Source organism: Ornithorhynchus anatinus, chromosome 12, assembly GCF_004115215.2.
Source record: "Ornithorhynchus anatinus isolate Pmale09 chromosome 12, mOrnAna1.pri.v4, whole genome shotgun sequence".
Taxonomy (NCBI): domain Eukaryota; kingdom Metazoa; phylum Chordata; class Mammalia; order Monotremata; family Ornithorhynchidae; genus Ornithorhynchus; species Ornithorhynchus anatinus.
The window spans coordinates 22,047,543-22,065,547 of record NC_041739.1 but is presented as its reverse complement, the minus strand read 5'-3'; the positions used below and the strand labels follow the sequence as shown (position 1 = coordinate 22,065,547).

Here is an 18,005-nt window from a genome sequence, read left to right as displayed (position 1 = left end):
TAGATCTCAAAGGATTTAGAAATTCAATAATACCTTACTCCTGGCTAGGTGAATGTGGGAAGTAACCATTAACATAGCTCTCTGCTTACCAAGTAAAAGAAAGACATTTTGGATTTACCATGATCTAAGTAGTGTCTTAAAAAGCAAATAGTTTGTCTACCAACAGGTGAAAATAGAGCTTTCAGAGACAAAAGAATGGCAAAGCCACGCTCCAAAAATGGAAGAGGGTGCAGGGCCTGGTTTCTGCACAGGCTCCTCCCTCAGCATACAAAACAGTGAAGAAGAAATGCCCAGGCTGGTTACATCAGGATTAGAAGGACCTCGTCTTAATCTACCTCCACAGTCACCTGAGAAAAGTAGGACTAGGAAGAAGAGACCATAGTATAGCTCAGGTGGCCACTGACCTAGTAACATGTCTTACCCCCAGCCTGCCTCATATGTCCCTTTCCCCATTTCCACAACTGAAGCTGGGACAAGGAGCTGGAACTACAAACAGGAAGGGGAAGTAGAGGCTGTGCTGGATTTGCAATAGTGTAGATGCTTGGCTTGTGGAAGCATCAGCTGTGACCCCAGAGGTTAGTTTGAAAAAAGAAAAAAAAATCTTGGAGGACATGGTGGCAGGGGGAGGGAGGGAGTTTAGGATGTGGGAGGAAAACTCTTGGGAACAGGGGAAAGTGGTAAATGAGCAGAGTCAGGAGAAGAGAGAGAGCAAAGAGAAAATTCATTTTCCTACAGTTTCCTGAGTGGGTAAATCATCAATTAGTACAGGACTTACTCCCTGGGGTGAACATATGTAGGATGGCCATAATGTCAGCTAACTGAGAAAGAGAGAATGTGTGTGTGTGTGTGAGAGAGAGAGTGTGTGTGTGTGTGTGTGTGTGTGTGTGTGTGTATACACATATAGGTACATATAAAGAGTGCACATAGACTTATAGGATAGCTTAAGAATACGGGTTCTAAATAAAAAGCTGGCAGGTCTAACGGCTTTGTCCAGAAAGTAGCACTCATAACTCATTCAGCAAAATGTGGGGGGTATCTTTGAAGTACAGGATACTGTACTGAGGGTTGGAAATTACAAAACATAAACAAGGCAGTCTGTCCTTAAGGGAAACAGGATAAACACAAGTAAACTGCTTGCATCCTGCACCTAGATGATTACTTCAAATGATAAGGTAGCATAAAAGATGCAAAAATTGCAAGGAACTGAAATATACAATTTACATATATAGTAACGTATACGATACGTATATAGTAGGCTTCTGTTACTTGCACGTTTTCCGAGGAAATTAAATGTGTATATTGACAAGGTTAAGTAAGTATTTACCAAACAAAGGGCAGTATTTTCTCATTCTCCCTGATTCAAAAGAGGAACACAGCATCTTCACCTTAGGATTTAAACAGATTCAGGGGGAAAAAGGCTTTTCTCCCCCTAAATCTACAGTACTAGACATGGGTTTAAATAATAATTATATTACCTTTTCACATCCTCCCTCGTCCCCTTCATCCATTCCCTAGGATGCATAAAAGCCAGAGCAAAGAATGGCCAAAATAATACACTAAATAAGCATTCATCTATCAATCATTAAGGAACAAAGTATATTTGATATCTGTAACAATACCTTCGACAAATCTCTGAAGTTGCTTGGCAGGGTAAGGTCCAGCTCTTCTGATTCATAGTTAGTGATAACCCAGGGGAATACAGGATACTGATTTAAGTCATTGTAAGTGCGTCCTAGTAGAAAAACAAAATGTCTCTTTATTTAAAGGCAAAAGGATGAAATGAGATACTGACCCAAGAGATATGATTTATGGCACTGCTTGATAACCCTCCCACCCTGAGATATCCATTTTATTATAAATCATTTTGAATGCAACATCCAAGATGGTTTTTCTGAAATACAGTATAAATTTAAAAAGGGCATTGTATTACCACAAGCGTGACACTTTCAAATGCTATCGGTTTCCGCTCGCAGACTGATCATGAATTATATTAAGCAATGCAGCAAAATTCATTGATATTTTCTTACCCTGTTTTTATCTTTCCCAACAATTTTGTTTCTTTAACATAGCCAGAGGAGGCATGAGGAAAAGTCAAGATGGCAGGGCACCAAATTCCAAAGCACCCTTGGCCGTTTCCCAAGAAACACCCACTGGTGCACACGACTCTATGCAGGCCAATGATTCCGTAGATCACGAATCCTTGCTTACATATTGCTATTCCATAGCATTTAAGCACAAATATGATGGTGTAACAATAACACAGGAGGGTGAAAACAAATATAAAGTCCATACTTCTTGTGTCCTTCCTCTCTTGGATATTAAGTTAAAAGCATCCCACTTAATTACAGTATTTTAAGAGAGGAATCACACCATCTTATATGTGTAACAGAACCAGCCTTTTCAGTTCTTTTAAAGAACTGAAAGCCATAACCTGACAGAGTAACCAAAATCTACAGATAACCTAAACATTCCATTTTGGACCAGAATTTCAAACCTCTTGTCTAACAAGTTTTTATTTTTTGGTTTTATTTTTCTCCAACAATGCCAATAAGGAGTAATGTGTTAGTGATTTGAGTTTCATTTCCTTTCATTTGCCCTCACTATTTGGTAGAATGCTATTGAACAGTGAAATGGCCAAAATAAGAGCAGTCAGAGGAATAAGAGACCAAGGATATAGAAATAAAAGACCAAGGATATAGATAATCCTATAATCCAACATGCACACAATTCCATTTTAATAAAAGAATAGATAGGATAAGATCATCAAAGTTACAAATAGGTAACATATTATTTGCTGGTTTTGAGTTCTTCCTCCTATTATTAATACTCAATGTAATTAAAAGATGCCCATTAAACTTATTATGAAAAAGAGTAATATTAAATGGGTTTAGAGCTAAAATGCTTTGAGGGAAAATGTGCCATACCATCATCAAAACTCATGGAAAAGATAAACAGAGAAATTAAAGAGTGTCTTTCAAACATGTGCACTCATGTGAAGGAAGAACTGGATTAATAATAGCTATATTACCTTTATTGCTCAAAATAAACTTGATCATTAAAATCTAATATCTCAAGTCCATTGAATGGGTTTGCATTACCTGCCACAGTATTAAGAAACATCAAATACTCAAAATTTGAAATCTCTCTGTGTTGCCATCGTTGAGTCATATTCGATGCCTTAAAAATCTGACGGGGATTTGCAAGAGAGATGCGCCTACAAGGCAAAATAATTCAATTTAGAATCGATTCAAGATGAAACCTGACCACTTCATCACCCCTCAAGGAAAGCACGAAATAATACTTCTTGGTAAATCTATACCAGGACTGACTATGGCCAGATCTATAAAAAACCTATTAGGTTAAGAGTATCGCTTTTGACTAAATAAGAGGTTTAGAACTGAGTCCATGACCCATTTTCTCTCATTACATCATTGAAGACATTCAGTTAACTACACTGTTTATTTGTGCATAAACACACACATATATGTACATGAATCTAGATATGCATACCTGCATATTCCAAGTTTCCTGAATTTCTGCAGATGTGTATATATAGATGCAGAAATCTAGGCAGCTTGGAATATGGAATCCAGTACAAATATTAAATATATTTTTTAAAATAGTAGAATATTTTAGTTTAAATTACAGTTGCTATGAAAGTGATTTATGTATTTTTTTTCACAGGCATACTCCCTAATGAGAAGAGAAAAATACAAATTATAAGTTTCCCCTCTCAACTGCAGAGATGAGGTTCCTGAAAATCCCTCATTAGTAAAACTGTGGTTGGTAAAACCAAAGGTTTACACTACAAAGTAGGGTTCAGCCTCTGTGGCTTCTGTCATAGCCTATGAAATTCATGAAGTGTTATCACAATAAAAATTAAAAAGAGCATTCAGGCTTATTTAGTTTTGCACTGTCCAAACCACCAGAAATTGTACCTCTTTAATTGTAAAGGGAAGTGAACATCTTCACTTTCTTTAATATTACATTCATGGTTTAGTGACATGCCCTGAACTTTTTTTGTAGAAAAACAATCCAGGCAGCAGAGTAAGTATAATAATAATAATAATAATGTTAGTGTTTGTTAAGCGCTTACTATGTGCAGAGCACTGTTCTAAACACTGGGGTAGATACAGGGTAACCAGGTTGTCCCACGTGAGGCTCACAGTCTTCATCCCCATTTTACAGATGAAGTAACTGAGGCACAGAGAAGTGACTTGCCCACAGTCACACAGCTGCCAAGTGGCAGAGCTGGGATTCAAACCCATGACCTCTGACTCCCAAGTCCAGACTCTTTCTGTTGAGCCACGCTGCTTCTCTGGACTGGAGTAGGGAAAGACAGGAGGCTGGGAGGTCAGCAAGGAGGCTGATGCAGTAATCCAGGTGGAATAGGATGAGTAATTATATTAACTTGGTAGCAGTTTGAATGGAGAGGAAAGGTCAGATTTTAGCGATGTCGTGAAGGTGGGACCAACAGGATTAAGTGACAGATTGACTATGTGGTTTGAATGACAGAGAGGAGACAAGGATAATGCCAAGATTATAGGCTGGGAAAACAGGAAGGAGAGTGGTGCCATCTACAGTGATAAGAAAGTCAGGAGGAGGAAAGTAGGGGAGAACAGGGTTTGGGGGGGAAGATAAGGAGCTGTGCTTTGGACATGTTACGTATGACATGACGGGAGAACATCCATGTGGAAATGTCCTGAAGGCAGGAGGAAATGAGAGACTGCTGAGAGGGAGAGAGAGAGATCAGCGCTGGAGATGCAGATGAAGGTATCATCCACATAGAGTTAATAGTTGAAGCCATGGGAGTGAGTTCTCCAAGGGAGTGGGTGTAGAGGGAGGATAGAAGGGGACCCAGAACTGAACCCTGAGGGACCCCCCCATAGCTAGGGAATGGAAGGCAGAGGAGGAGCCCTTGAAGAATGGCCAGAGAGATGAGGAGAACCAGAAGAGGAAAGAGTAAGTGAAGCCAAGGTTGGATAACATTTCCAGGAGAAGGGAGTGGTCCAGTGTTGAAGGTGGCTGAGGAGTCACGGAGGACTAGGATGGAGTAGAGGCCACTAGATATGGCAAGGAGGAAATCATCGGGGACCTGTGAGAGAGCGGTTTCTGTGAAGCGATACGGACGGAAGCCAGATTGGAGGGGGTCAAGGAGAGAATTGGAGGAGAGAAATTTGAGACAGCGAGTGTAGACAACACCCTTAATGATTTGGGAGAGGAATGGAAGGAGGGAGTTGGGGCGATAACTGGAAGAAGCCGTTGGGTCAAGGGAGGGGTTTTTTTAGGAAAGGGGAGACATGGGCATGTTTAAAAACCGTGGGGAAAGAGCCACTGGAGAGCAAGCAGTTGAAGATGGCTATCAGGCAGGAAAAAAGGGTGGGGGCGAGAGTTTTGATAAGGTGCGAAGGAAAGGGATCAGCTGTGCATGTGGAGGGGGTGGCTTTTGAAAGGACAGAGGAGATCACTTCTAGAGATACTGCTGAAAAGGATAAGAGAGTTGAAGGGGGATCTGAAGGACGAAGGACTGAGGAGGACCGGGAGGATTTTAGGGAGTTCACACCTGAGGGCTCTCAGGGCTGGGTTTCTGGCACACTAAATGCATTGGGCTTGAAACAGTTAGAGCAACACACTAAGAATTTTTCCCAATCTCCCACCCACCAGCCTCCTGATCAATGGGAACCGCTGCCCCTCCCAGTGTGCCCGCCCAAACTGCTTTGTGTCCAGAGTCAAAAGGGGCTTAAGCAGTGGCAGCAGCATGTGCCCTCTGCCTCTGCCAGAAACCCCTGCCTCCCTCCTATTGTGCAATCTTGAGGCTTCACTCCCAAACTCCCCTGTTGCATTGGGGATCACAAGGGGCTTAACCAACAATAGCAGCAGCACTCCACAAATTTTAGAAGGTTTTCTTGACATCTGGACAGTCTGTGTGATAGCAGCTTGGGGTGCTTCTCTCCATTACCATCTGCAACCCAGGAGAGAAACTGCCTTACCCCAATTCCATCGGGATGTCCCATGAGCCTTTGGACCAGGCTAGTATGGGTATAGAGACACCAGCAGCATGGTGGCTTCTCACGCTTTAATAATAATAATGTTGGTATTTGTTAAGCGCTTACCATGTGCAGAGCACTGTTCTAAATGCTGGGGTAGATACAGGGTAATCAGGTTGTCCCACGTGAGGCTCACAGTCTTCATCCCCATTTTACAGATGAGGTAACTGAGGCACAGAGAAGTGACTTGCCCACAGTCACACAGCTGCCAAGTGGCAGAGCCAGGATTCAAACCCATGACCTCTGACTCCCAAGCCCGGGCTCTTTCCACTGAGCCACGCTGCTTTAAGAAACTACAGGCTCCCTGGATGCAGAACTTCACTCAGTTCCTATTGAATTTATCATCGATCTTGCTTTTTATGTTGTTTCTGTTGCATCCCTTATGTAATTATCTTACATACTCTATTATTTTCTTCCTCTGTAATTTATTTTAGTGGATCTTATCTGATAGACTGCAAAGTTCTTTCCCAACTACTTCGTACAATATTCAGGACAAATAGGCCAGGGGACCAGGGACCATATGCAATTATCACCCATGATTTTTTTTCCCCAGCTGTCTAGTACAGTGCTTCTGCACAAAGTGGGTGCTTAAAACCACATCCTGCGGGCAAAAAGAGCAGAAGCAGGTTTTCACCCATCCCATCCTGGCTCCCCCACTGTCTGCTGAGGGACCTTGGGCAAGTCACTTCACTTCTATGTGCCTCAAGTTACCTCATCTATAAAATGGGGATTTTATATGAACCCTATGAGCCCCATATGGGACAGGGACTATGCCTGACCTACCTAGTAACAGTAATAATGATAATGGCATTTGTTAAGTGCTTACTGCACAGTAAAGCACTTAACATCATTACTATTATTATTAGTATACCACCTGGAACTATGTTGGCCCTCTGCTGGAGCCAAGAGAGCAACTGGGGGACAACTAGCCCCATCATCATTCAAATAATAGGGGATAACTGTTCCCTAGTGAACTTACTAGGCACTTGAGTTATCCAAATGGAAAAGCTCTAGTCTTCAGGGAGCTTACAATGCAACGCAGACCTTCTAGACCACCCAAATCCCCTTTATTCTGAAAAGAGCTGGTCTGCTGTCCTTATGCTGAACTATAAAGGACAGAAGAATAAAGTTAAATGTCCTCAAGAAATCAGCTATTCCAAGTCCTGATTCAGAAGTTGACTGACTAAACCAGCCAAGACAGGTGACTACTGCCTACTCTTTTCCTAAAGATCCCCAGAGATAGAGACTCCTTTTGACAGATTATAGTAGGGTTTTCTTACCAGATTAGTGTACTTATTCAGTGTCCACGGGTCAGTTCACTGTACGGAGTCCTTGAGTAACCCCAAACCTCTCCTGCTTAAAACTAATTTCCTCATGTGGTCTTTTGTAGATATGAAAGGACCTTCTTCCAGAAAATCCCTTTATATATTTGAGGATACCTGTTACATCAATTATTGGCCACCTCCTTTTAGCTACCTCCTTTCCATGCTAAACAAGACACTTTCCATTAGCTATTATTCAATAGATCTATTTCCCATTCCTTACATTATTTTTGTTACTCTTCCCTGGAACCTCTCCAGTTTCTTCACTCTTATAATATGGTAATTAGAACCCGTCATACTACACTAATGAGAATCTGACCAATACAGACCACTGGGGAAAGGACAAATTTTCAGACCTTGCAAATTATATACCTGTTAATTGCATATGTGTTTTTATTTAGTTACTTTTAACATTTTTGAGTGCCAACTTTGTGCAGAACTTGCTAAGTGCTTGGCAACGTACAAAGAAAGGATACATTTTAGACAATTTGGGCAAGTCATCATTTCTCTGTTCCTCTGAGATATGAATTAAGAACCGGTTCTTCTTCCCCATTAGACTGTGAACCCCATGTAAGACAAGGACTACATCTGACCTGATTATCTAGTCTCTACTCGGTGTTTAGTACAGTGTTTGCCACACAGTAAACTCACAAATACCACAATCACTGTGATTATTATTAGTTATTTTTACCTCAACCCAGGTGTGATTTGGGATCTGGCCTCCGGAAGTGAAATGTATGATTATTCATACAGCTTTACAATCACTTGTCAAATATTTAATGTCACTATTTCTGAAGGATAAACTATTTTCTTCTAGGCCAAAGAAACCACCAGGTTATTGTGCAGTAAATCAATTTGATACAATGAAGAAAAAAAAATTCTCCTTATTTATGTTCCTAAAATTAAAAAATACTAATGCATGAAGGAACCTTGCAGTTGTCAAAGGAGAAAAGGGGCTGGCATTTCACCAGTAAAGAAAGGGGGAGTAACTTTCTCTATTAACAAAAGTTTCACTCTTTCCATTTAACAGGTTCTGCTTATAATCCTTCAAATCTAATAGTTATTTCAAAATTAAAATGAAGCCATATAAATTTCATTTTTGGAAGCAGCAGCAAATGGTACTAAGAGCTTAGCATCAACTGCCAGAAACAAATCTTTTTCTGAGGCTTACTGCTAATTTGTTTCTTGATGATGGAGAAGTCATCTTTCTGGCAATCAATTTCTAATTTGCAAAGGAAGGATTTTATCAGTCGACACCTTTACAGAAGTGCTGGATGTAATCTAAATCATTATCACGTTCATTGATTATAGAGATTGACATATGAAATCAGAGGCACATCATAAATTTCAAAACAATGGCAACCATTCTTACCAAATTTTGTCAGTATTTCTTGTAGTACAATACCTGGTTTGAGGCAGCCCAAAGGTAGTTCCAATCCCAACACGAGGTAGACAGTTAACCACTTTTTTTACTGTTGCAGGATCTGGGAAGTTGAACATTACAGCAACTACAAACACATACATACACACACACACACAAAACAAACAAACAAAGAACCAACAGAATTGGGACATGACATTATTTTTCCATTTATACTAGGCATCCAGGACCAATAAAATGTTAACTCTGAATTCAGATAGTTGATGGATACTTAGTATATTTTTCCTTACTATAACATAAATCCAAGTTTAAGTAGGACATGGGTTATTTCCATTTGTCATAAGCTTTTCCTTCACAGACATTTCCTATTTAAAACACTGTCAAGAATTTCAGTAAATGTTGCTTTAATGTTAACACTCAGTTGAGGTTATCTAGTTATACAAGTTGAACACAATGAACTTTAGAAAAGTCATGTTTTATTCCCTGTATTTCTAGGTTCATTTTGGCAAAAGAAATTAAACACACAATTTATATGCTAAATATATCCAAAAAATCACTGAATTATCAGGGGGGAAAATTAGCTTGTCAGGTGCATTCATTTTCAACAAAGTACAATTTTCAAGAAGAGTTTTTTTTGTTTTTTTACTTAAGGACATATATTTATAATTGAAAATTAAGTTCCATAACAAAATATAAGTTCGAGTCACACTATTTCTCTTTGCAAACTTAAAATCATACCCATTTTTGTTTAATTTAATCAACTGAACTTCTATTCTCAGGTAGTCTGGGTAAACTTTGCCTGAGTCAGTAAAGATTAATCTCTCCACTTTCTGGTCTATACTTCACTCTGTTGCTCAGATCATTTGTCTAAAACATCTCATCTACCCACTTCTCAAACTCCCAATATTCCCCCTCTAGACTGTACGCTCATTACAGGCAGGAAGCCTATTAACTCTGTTGTATTGTACTGTCCCAAGCACAGAGTAAGTGCTCAGTGAGTACCATTGATTGATTGATTGATTATTCTCTCGCCTCAAGCATAAAGTCCTGACCACTGCCTTTCAGACAGTCATTCGGCTTTCTCGGCCACACCTACTGCATTAAATGCCAAGGTGAAAATCATATACAACAAGATTTTGTAATACAGACCAATTTCAAACATCAAATCAACCCCTCCCTTCCCCTTTCTCCCTCCAACCCCTCAAACACAGAGCTTTAAGGGGCAAGATGTGTCTGGAAAATGAGTGACAGCAGCATATGCAAACAACTCCTAAACGGTGAGCTGAAACAGGGTACCTAAATATGAGTTCAGAACAAACTCATTCACTCATTCAGTCATATTTATTGAGCACTTACTGTGTGCAGAGCACTGTAGTAAGCACTTGGAAAATACAATTCAGCAACAGAGACACAACAGGCTTACAGCCTAGAAGCTACCTCGTACAATGTGGCCTGACAGACCAACTGGGGGTTGGGGAATCAAGAAATGGATGGGTCTTTTAAAGAGGAGGCTTTTGGAAGGATACTCTTCAAAGCAATAAAATGGAAAATAATGCCAGAAGTTGCAAACATTAAAAGCATTCGTGTGCGCAACGTGAAGGGAACTATCTCACTGTGACGTTTCAAGGGTTTTCCGGCCCCTTTCCAGGTCAAAGTGACACCCAAGCCACTGGAGAGTTCAGCAGCTCAGAGGTGTGACCAAAGTTCTAAAATCCTTGACACCAAAGGGTACCATATAATTTCACCCCTTATCTACAATCATCATCCCTTGGCTCTCTAGAACAGCCTGCCAAGGAAATCAGCTGGCCAGAAAGCTGGAGGCTGAAATTTGGAGAATTTTTCTCTTCTACTTCTCTTCCTTTGCTTTGCCTTCAGTGGCATTTCTCTGATAGATGAAAGCTTTACACACACACACACACACACACACACGGTTGCATATGTACGCACGCGTGCTCTCTCTCAAGCCAGACTCTGTGGAAGTGACCCTAACCAATTTTCAATTAATTTCAGGCAAATGATTAGAACACCAAGCAGGATGATTTTGCTTAAGCAAAATGTTTACTTAGAACCCAAAAAAACCCCAGGTTTCAGTACAGAAATTACACAAAAACAGCTCTGAGATTTGGTATCCAATTTCTTTTAAGTGCTGATACTCAAATATATAGTCCTAAACTTTCAGGTTTCACCCTTATTGAAAAGGGGTGGTTTCTCTCCTTCCCCAGGATCTCTTCCTTCTCTGCAAGTAGTCCTAGTGGATCTCCTAATGCATGAGAATCCTGATTCACTTCTATGGGATATCCTTGGCTCTTCACTAAGGATCCCTAGCTGAAACTGCAGAGTGAGCTTCATTCCACAGGTCCTAACCTCTGGATCCCCCAAACAGAGAAAGCCTTTTTCTTTGTCCTATTCCAAGGATTGATCGGCCCCAATTAAATTAAAATGGCTGCCCTTCTCCAACTAGCTTGTCCACTGCCCTTTTTCTTTAGCCTCATCTCAGATTGATTTTGTTCCACAAGACATCTTGATAAGACAGGTGATTAGCATTGACTATTACTGAGTTTCTCTTGGAAAAGGTGACCAAGAGAAAAGGGGGGTCTTTTTTATAGTATCAGGTAAGCACTTATTACATGCCAGGGGCTATACTAAGCACTGGGGTCAATACAAGAGGACCAGGTTGGACACGATCCATATCCCACATGGGGCTCACAGTCTTAATCCCCATTTACAGATGAGGTAACTGAGGCACAGAAGTTAAATGATCTGCCCTAGGTCACACAGCAGGCAAGTGGTAGAACCAGGATTAGAATTCAGGGCCTCTGATTCAGGCCTGCTCGATCCATTAGGCCATGCTGCTTTTCATCCTCTAGGTGTAGCCTATTTCCTTCACAGTCTTTTCAGCCCATCTCTGAATAGTGGTGATGTTTTTCAAAAATAATCACAACATAATCTAGACTTTGCAAATAATGCACAAAACAACAAGTCTGCATTATTTCGTGATTATTTTTGAAAATCATCAACTCTCCCAAATGCACAGTACAGTGCTCCACATGCAGTGTTTAATAAGTACCCTTCATTAATTGATTGATTTTAATGTAGGAAATATGCAAAAATAGATTATTGTGGAGAGGTAAGGAAAAATTTATCTTGAAGAAAGATATAAAGCAACCAATGGGAATTTAGTGTTATATCGGGTTGATATCTTCTCTTGAGCCACTGGATTTCCTGAACTTGAAATATAATATGGGCATGCTTCATTTTACTATTGCCTTCTTTTTTTCTTCTCTCTATCCTCTAAAGACAAGGTTTCTCCAACAGTGATTTAAGCACCAGAAAGATATTCAGACTATCACCACTTCACAGATGACTAATCTATACATTTAACATTAAAAAAATTTGCCGTTTTCAAGTACTCCAAAAGGGAGGCTATCTTTGAAGTGTCCACACATACATTACACACACACTCCCAGAAAAAAAACACCCATCCAGATGTGGTCATATTTTAAGGTTAGATTTTTTCCACACCGATGAAAATTGTGCAACCATGGATCTTTTCAAAGGAAAAGGACATTAGGAATGTATGTAAAGTTTACAAATGGGAAAAAAATCCCAGGGGGTATATGTAGGTGGTACACAAAACAGGAGCTCTCCAAAGCGGTGTGTCCTAGTGGATACAGCAGGGGCCCGGGAGCCAGAAGGACTTGGGTTCTAATCCAGGTCAACCACTTGTCTGCTGAATGATCTCGGACAAGTCACTTAACTTCTCTATGCCTCAGCTACCTCACTTATAAAATGGGGATTGATTGTGAGCCCCACGTGGGACAGGGACCACGTCCAACCCAATTATTTTGTATCTAAACAAGTGCTTAGTTCAGTGCCTGGCACAGAATAAGCACTTAACAAATACTATTAAAAACAAAAACAAACGAAAAAAATTAGGGCCATAAAGAAAACAAAGGAAGATTATTTAAATAGCAAATTATAGAAGTAATGATGTTTTAACTATGAGCCTACTTCAGAGAGACAGCTTTCAGAAGGGAATGAGTCCTAAAAGTATGATGTTTCTGAACTATATTACCTCTGTTTGCCATAAAGATTTCCAGTGCTGTATTCTGCAAAAGATAGCGCCGAGAAAAGATTGATCGGATTTCTGTAAACAACCATTTTCCATGCAGTCCTTCGGTGTATGCCAAAATCTAGGGGAGAAATAAGAAGAACCCAGTTGGCAACCAGGAACCAATCATTTTTTAATTTAGGTTAAACAAAACGTTTACATGAAAAATGGAAGAAATAATTTTAGATTAAAGAAATATAACTTTTGCAAGAACTAGCATTGAGATGATAGGAAATTTGAAAAAAAAAAAAAGCAACCAAAATGTATGAAACCTTTAATCCTTTTGACAACACTACTGAGTTAAAAACCTCATATGAAAAATGAAGAAATATTTAACCAAAATTTAAAATACTGCCTGCCCGATTTATAATTTAGTCTTTCATGAAAGTAGTGCCTCCTCAGTTTTTATTTTTGATTATTAGAAAAAATGTAAATTTCTAAAACAAGCTAATATTAAACAGTCTTCATGTAAAATCTAATACACAGCATAATATTGAATAATAATAGTGTATAAATACTAATACATATGGAGCTAACACATTGGCATCACATAATAGAATTGTATACAAAACCTCTTCCACACTAAAAAAAACATTTCCTAAGTGCACTGGTAAGACAACATTCATTCATTCCAGAAGCATAGGGGTTGACCACATAAGAGGTTAAGTATTTTGTCAGCAAAGGCTAAACATAAACCTGCAAATGAACTCGGCATAATCTCTCTATGGAGTAAGCGGTTGTCAGAGTAACTTGTTACAATTCCTGTCATCCCATGTGACAGACACAGATGCTTAGCCCGCCTGGACAATTCAAACTAATCCTACTTTTAGTCCTAAATGACTTTGTTGCTTTGTTAGTACAGTTTGCCTTTTCAGGAGCTTAATTATGAAGGTATTAAGGGACTTCTAGATTGGACACTTCTCTCCCACTGTACTACACAACTAAAAATGAATGCTACCAATCCAAACATGGAAGTACTGATGAAAGTAAATAAATTCAAAATGGATATGCTTTATTTTAACACCATGGGGTGACTATGGAATATTAACATGCACCACATTCCTCAGCAGTAATCCCATTTTCAAAATTACTGACTCCGTCTGTTCTCTGTTGAAGAAGAGCTTTTCATGTAATAATGTAATAATGATAATTAATAATAATTATGGTACTTAAGTGCTTACTCTGTGCCAAGCACTGTTCTAAGTACTAGAGTACATACAAGTCAATCAGGTTGGACAAAGTCCTGGTTCCACATGGGGCTCCCACTCTTAACCCCCATTAAAATGAGGAAACTGAGGCCCAGAGAAGTTAAGTGACTTGCCCAAGGTCACACAGCAGACACTTGGTGAGCTGGAATTAAAACCCAGGTTCTTCTGACTCCCAGGTCCATGCTCTATCCACTAAGCCATGATGCTTCTCACACTCTCTTCTGTACTGCACTTCAGTAAATGTTTACATTTTTTTTGGGGTGTGTGTGTGTGTGTGTGTATATTAACACAAGAGAGCCATACAGTAGAAAAAGAAAGGAAGGGGAGATGAATGGTTGATATTGCAAAGGCAGTTTGAGTTGTGTCATACTGCTATGCTTTTCTCTGCTCCCTTTTACTTGCCGATCAAATTATAGCAATTTCCTGTTGTAAAACTCTTCTAATGTTTTTCTGCTGTAAAACCACTGAATTTAATCCCTGTATTCTTTCCTGTACTCTCACATTTGAGGACAGTGAAGCATGCATCACATTGAGCAATGAAGAGGGCTTCTGTGGATTTTTTTTCCTTTTAATGGTATTTGTTGAAGTCTTACTATGTGCTTGGAACACAGAGAGTTAGGTTGACACAGTTCCTGTCCTACATGGGGCTCAAAGTCTTAATTCCCATTTTGCAGATGAGGTAGCTGAGGCACAGAGAAGCAGCTAATTGACTTTCCCAAGGTCACACAGCAGACAAGTGGTGTTGGGATTCGAACTCGGGTCCCCTGACTCCCGGGCCATGAAAGCTTCCCACATACGAAGGAGAAGAATGAACCTTCATTTCCCTCAACTCCTGGGTAGGGACACACACAGCAGCATTTCCACGTCTGATGGCTTCCTCATCCTGGGGGCAATCCTGCTAGATTGAGCATGCTGGATTGAGCATGAACCTGGATGCTGGATGAACCTGGGAAACAGAAGGACCTGGGTCCTAATCCCAGCTCACCACGTGTCTGCTGTGTGACCTTGGGCAAGTCATTTAACTTCTCTGGGCCTCAATTTCCTCATCTTAATGGGGGTTAAGAGTGGGAGCCCCATGTGGGACCGGGACTTTGTCCAACCTGATTGACTTGTATGTACTCTGGCACTTAGAACAATGTTTGGCACAGAGTAAATGCTTAAGTGCAGTACCCTCCTTAACAGTGCCCTTCAGGGATGCAGTTCTAGGGTGGGTACCAAGGCCTAGCATTCCCAGGGTCCCATGGCAGCTCAGGCTCATCCAGACATCCACATCTACTAGAAGTTCAGGGAGGCTCTGACGTCAGTGAGAGTTCTGTGTGGGACAGGGACTATATCCAGCCTGATTATCTTGATTTCATCCAGATCCTTAGTACTGTGCTTGCATTAGAGTAAGTGCTTAACAGATATTATCATCCTCATCATCACCACCACCACCAATTCCAAGCACCACAGTCTCCAGCAATGGTTGGGTTGGTTGGCAGTATGGTCCCCACCTTTGGGAGCTAGTTCAACTCACAAGAGACACAAAGGATCCTGGGACTTGTCGACGCCAGATTCCCCAAGGGTGTCTGTGACCGGGGTGAAACTAAAAAATAATTTCTACAAGAAGGCCCATGTTAAGATGAGCACATACCATAACGTGATGATGTCATAAGAGGGGCTGGAGTATTGTACAAACGAACTGTACAATTGAATTGTATTTTAATAATGATGTTGGTATTTGTTAAGCACTTATTATGTGCAGAACACTGTTCTAAGCGCTGGGGTAGATACAGGGTAATCAGGGTGTCCCACGTGAGGCTCACAGTTAATCTCCATTTTACAGATGAGGTAACTGAGGCACAGAGAAGTTAAGTGACTTGCCCACAGTCACACAGCTGCCAAGTGGCTGACCCGGAATTCGAACCCATGACCTCTGACTCCCGGCTCTTTCCACTGAGCCACGCTGCTTCTCTAACTTTCCAAGCACTTAGTACAGTGTTCTGCACACAATAAGTGCTCAATAAATACGACTGAATAAATGAATGCGTGGAGGCCTGGTGTCCTGCCTTCCTTATAGGCTCCAAAAGTACCAATAATAACACTAATAATGGTGATATTTGTTAGGCACTTGCTATGGTCCAAGCATTGCAATGAGCCCTAGAGTACATTATTATTATTACTGTATTTCCTAAATGCTTACTATGTGTTAAGTACTGTTCTAAGCGCTGGGGTGAATACAAGTTAATCAGGTCGGACACGCTCCCTCAACAGGCTCACAGTCTAAGTAGGAGGAAGAACATGTACTTAATCTCCATTTTATTACAGAGCAGACTGAAGCACAGAGAAACCAAGTGACTTACCCAAAGTCACACAGCAGGCAAATGGCAGAGGCAGAATTAGCACCAAGTACCTAGTCCCAGGCCCTTACTCTTTCCACTAGGCTCTATCTATCAGGCTGGGGACAGAAACCTTCAGAAAGGAGCCGTTATCTTCCCCCGCCCCACACGCCTGTAACGGTCCCCTCCACAGTTCAGTGGGAAGATGGGCTCAGATGTCTCGCACTAGGACTACGAGCCGAGCTGGCTAGCTCTTCCCACCAGACCTGAGGGAACCTCGTCTTCCCTGGAATACCCTTTGTCCTCCAGCTCCCTCCCTCCAGCCTGAGGACTCAACTGGCAGCAGAAGGAATTAAGTTATGGGGAGATGGAAGGGAAAGAGCAGGCCACTGTCACTTCCTTTGCCCCAAGAAAGCAGGCCTTCCCAAGAGGTGGGAGAGGTCGGGGAACAGCACTAGGTTCTTCAGCAGACAGCAAGATGGCAGCTGAGAGGCCGTATTAGCTACCCTGGGCCATGCTAAAGATGATCCAGTCCGCTGCCAAAACCACCACATCCCAAACCTCAAGGTGTAGTGGATAGGACATGGGCCTGGGAGTCAGAAGATCAAGGGTTCTAATCCTGGTTTTGCCACTTGTCTTGGGCAAGTCGCTTCATTTCTCAGGGCCTCATCTGTAAAATGGGGATTGAGAGTGTGAGCCTCATGTGGGATAGGGACTGTCCAACTCTATTTGCTTGTATCCACCCCAGTGCTTAGTGGAATGCCTGGCACATTGAAACGCTTAACAAATCCCCTAATTATTATTCCCCCCATCCCCCAGACTGTGAGTCCACTGTGGGCAGGGATTGTCTCTACTTGTTGCTGAACTGTACTTTCCAAGCGTTTAGTAGAGTGTTCTGCACACAATAAGCACTCGATAAATACAATTGAATGAATGAATGAATGAATGCCCATAACAGCTGTTCCCAAACTTTTTCTTTTCCGAGAGACAATTCTGATGTGATCTGGCTTCCTTCCAATACTGCTTGAAGCTTGGAGCTGGCTGCCATTGACGGGGTGGGGGGTGGGAGGGTGTTTGTGGAACCGAGTAGAGACAAACAGAACCCTCCTGCAGGCCAACAGTCTCACAGACTTGCTTTATGAGAAGATTCAGAGACCGGGTTGTAGGGAAATTATGTTTCTGCCTGTGGCCCCAGGAGAGCCTTAACCTTGAATGGAGTGAAAAAGTAATAAATATTTAAGTAAACAGTGGATAGATTCTGTTTACAGCAGAGCAAATATTCATGCTTTTCAGAGATAAATCTCAACAGTTGTAGTAGAATTATAAAGAAGGAACCCCTACACATTGCAGTTAACAGCATAAAATACTTGGCTTAAAATTGTTGACCTGTATTTCTTCTTAAATAAGTTTGGGAAGACACAATTAACCATGCCGTAAAAATGATCCACTTCAAAAGATTCAATGCCAAAAGAAAATTAAAATCATGAAGAAGCTATTAACTACAAGGTGAAAAAATTAAAAATCAGAGTCCATTAACTAACAGGACCACTTCTAACAGACACTGATATAACAATACTTCTTTAAAGAATTCATTAGAAGACGGTACCAGGATGGTGAA

At 40.9% G+C, this 18,005-nt stretch overlaps 1 protein-coding gene across 4 annotated transcripts in view; it reads right to left on the bottom strand.

Annotated features, from left to right (window-relative positions):
- Positions 1–18,005, bottom strand: part of LRBA (LPS responsive beige-like anchor protein) — a 552,105-nt gene that overhangs the window by 168,832 nt on the left and 365,268 nt on the right. For all 4 annotated transcript variants that reach the window (XM_029076638.1, XM_029076639.1, XM_029076640.1 and 1 more), the window contains exons 41-44: positions 12,826–12,943; positions 8,775–8,877; positions 3,099–3,214; positions 1,620–1,732 (exon numbers count right to left, since the gene is read on the bottom strand). In XM_029076638.1, the coding sequence (XP_028932471.1) occupies positions 1,620–1,732; positions 3,099–3,214; positions 8,775–8,877; positions 12,826–12,943 (450 nt within the window). The remainder of the gene's footprint in view (positions 1–1,619; positions 1,733–3,098; positions 3,215–8,774; positions 8,878–12,825; positions 12,944–18,005) is intronic.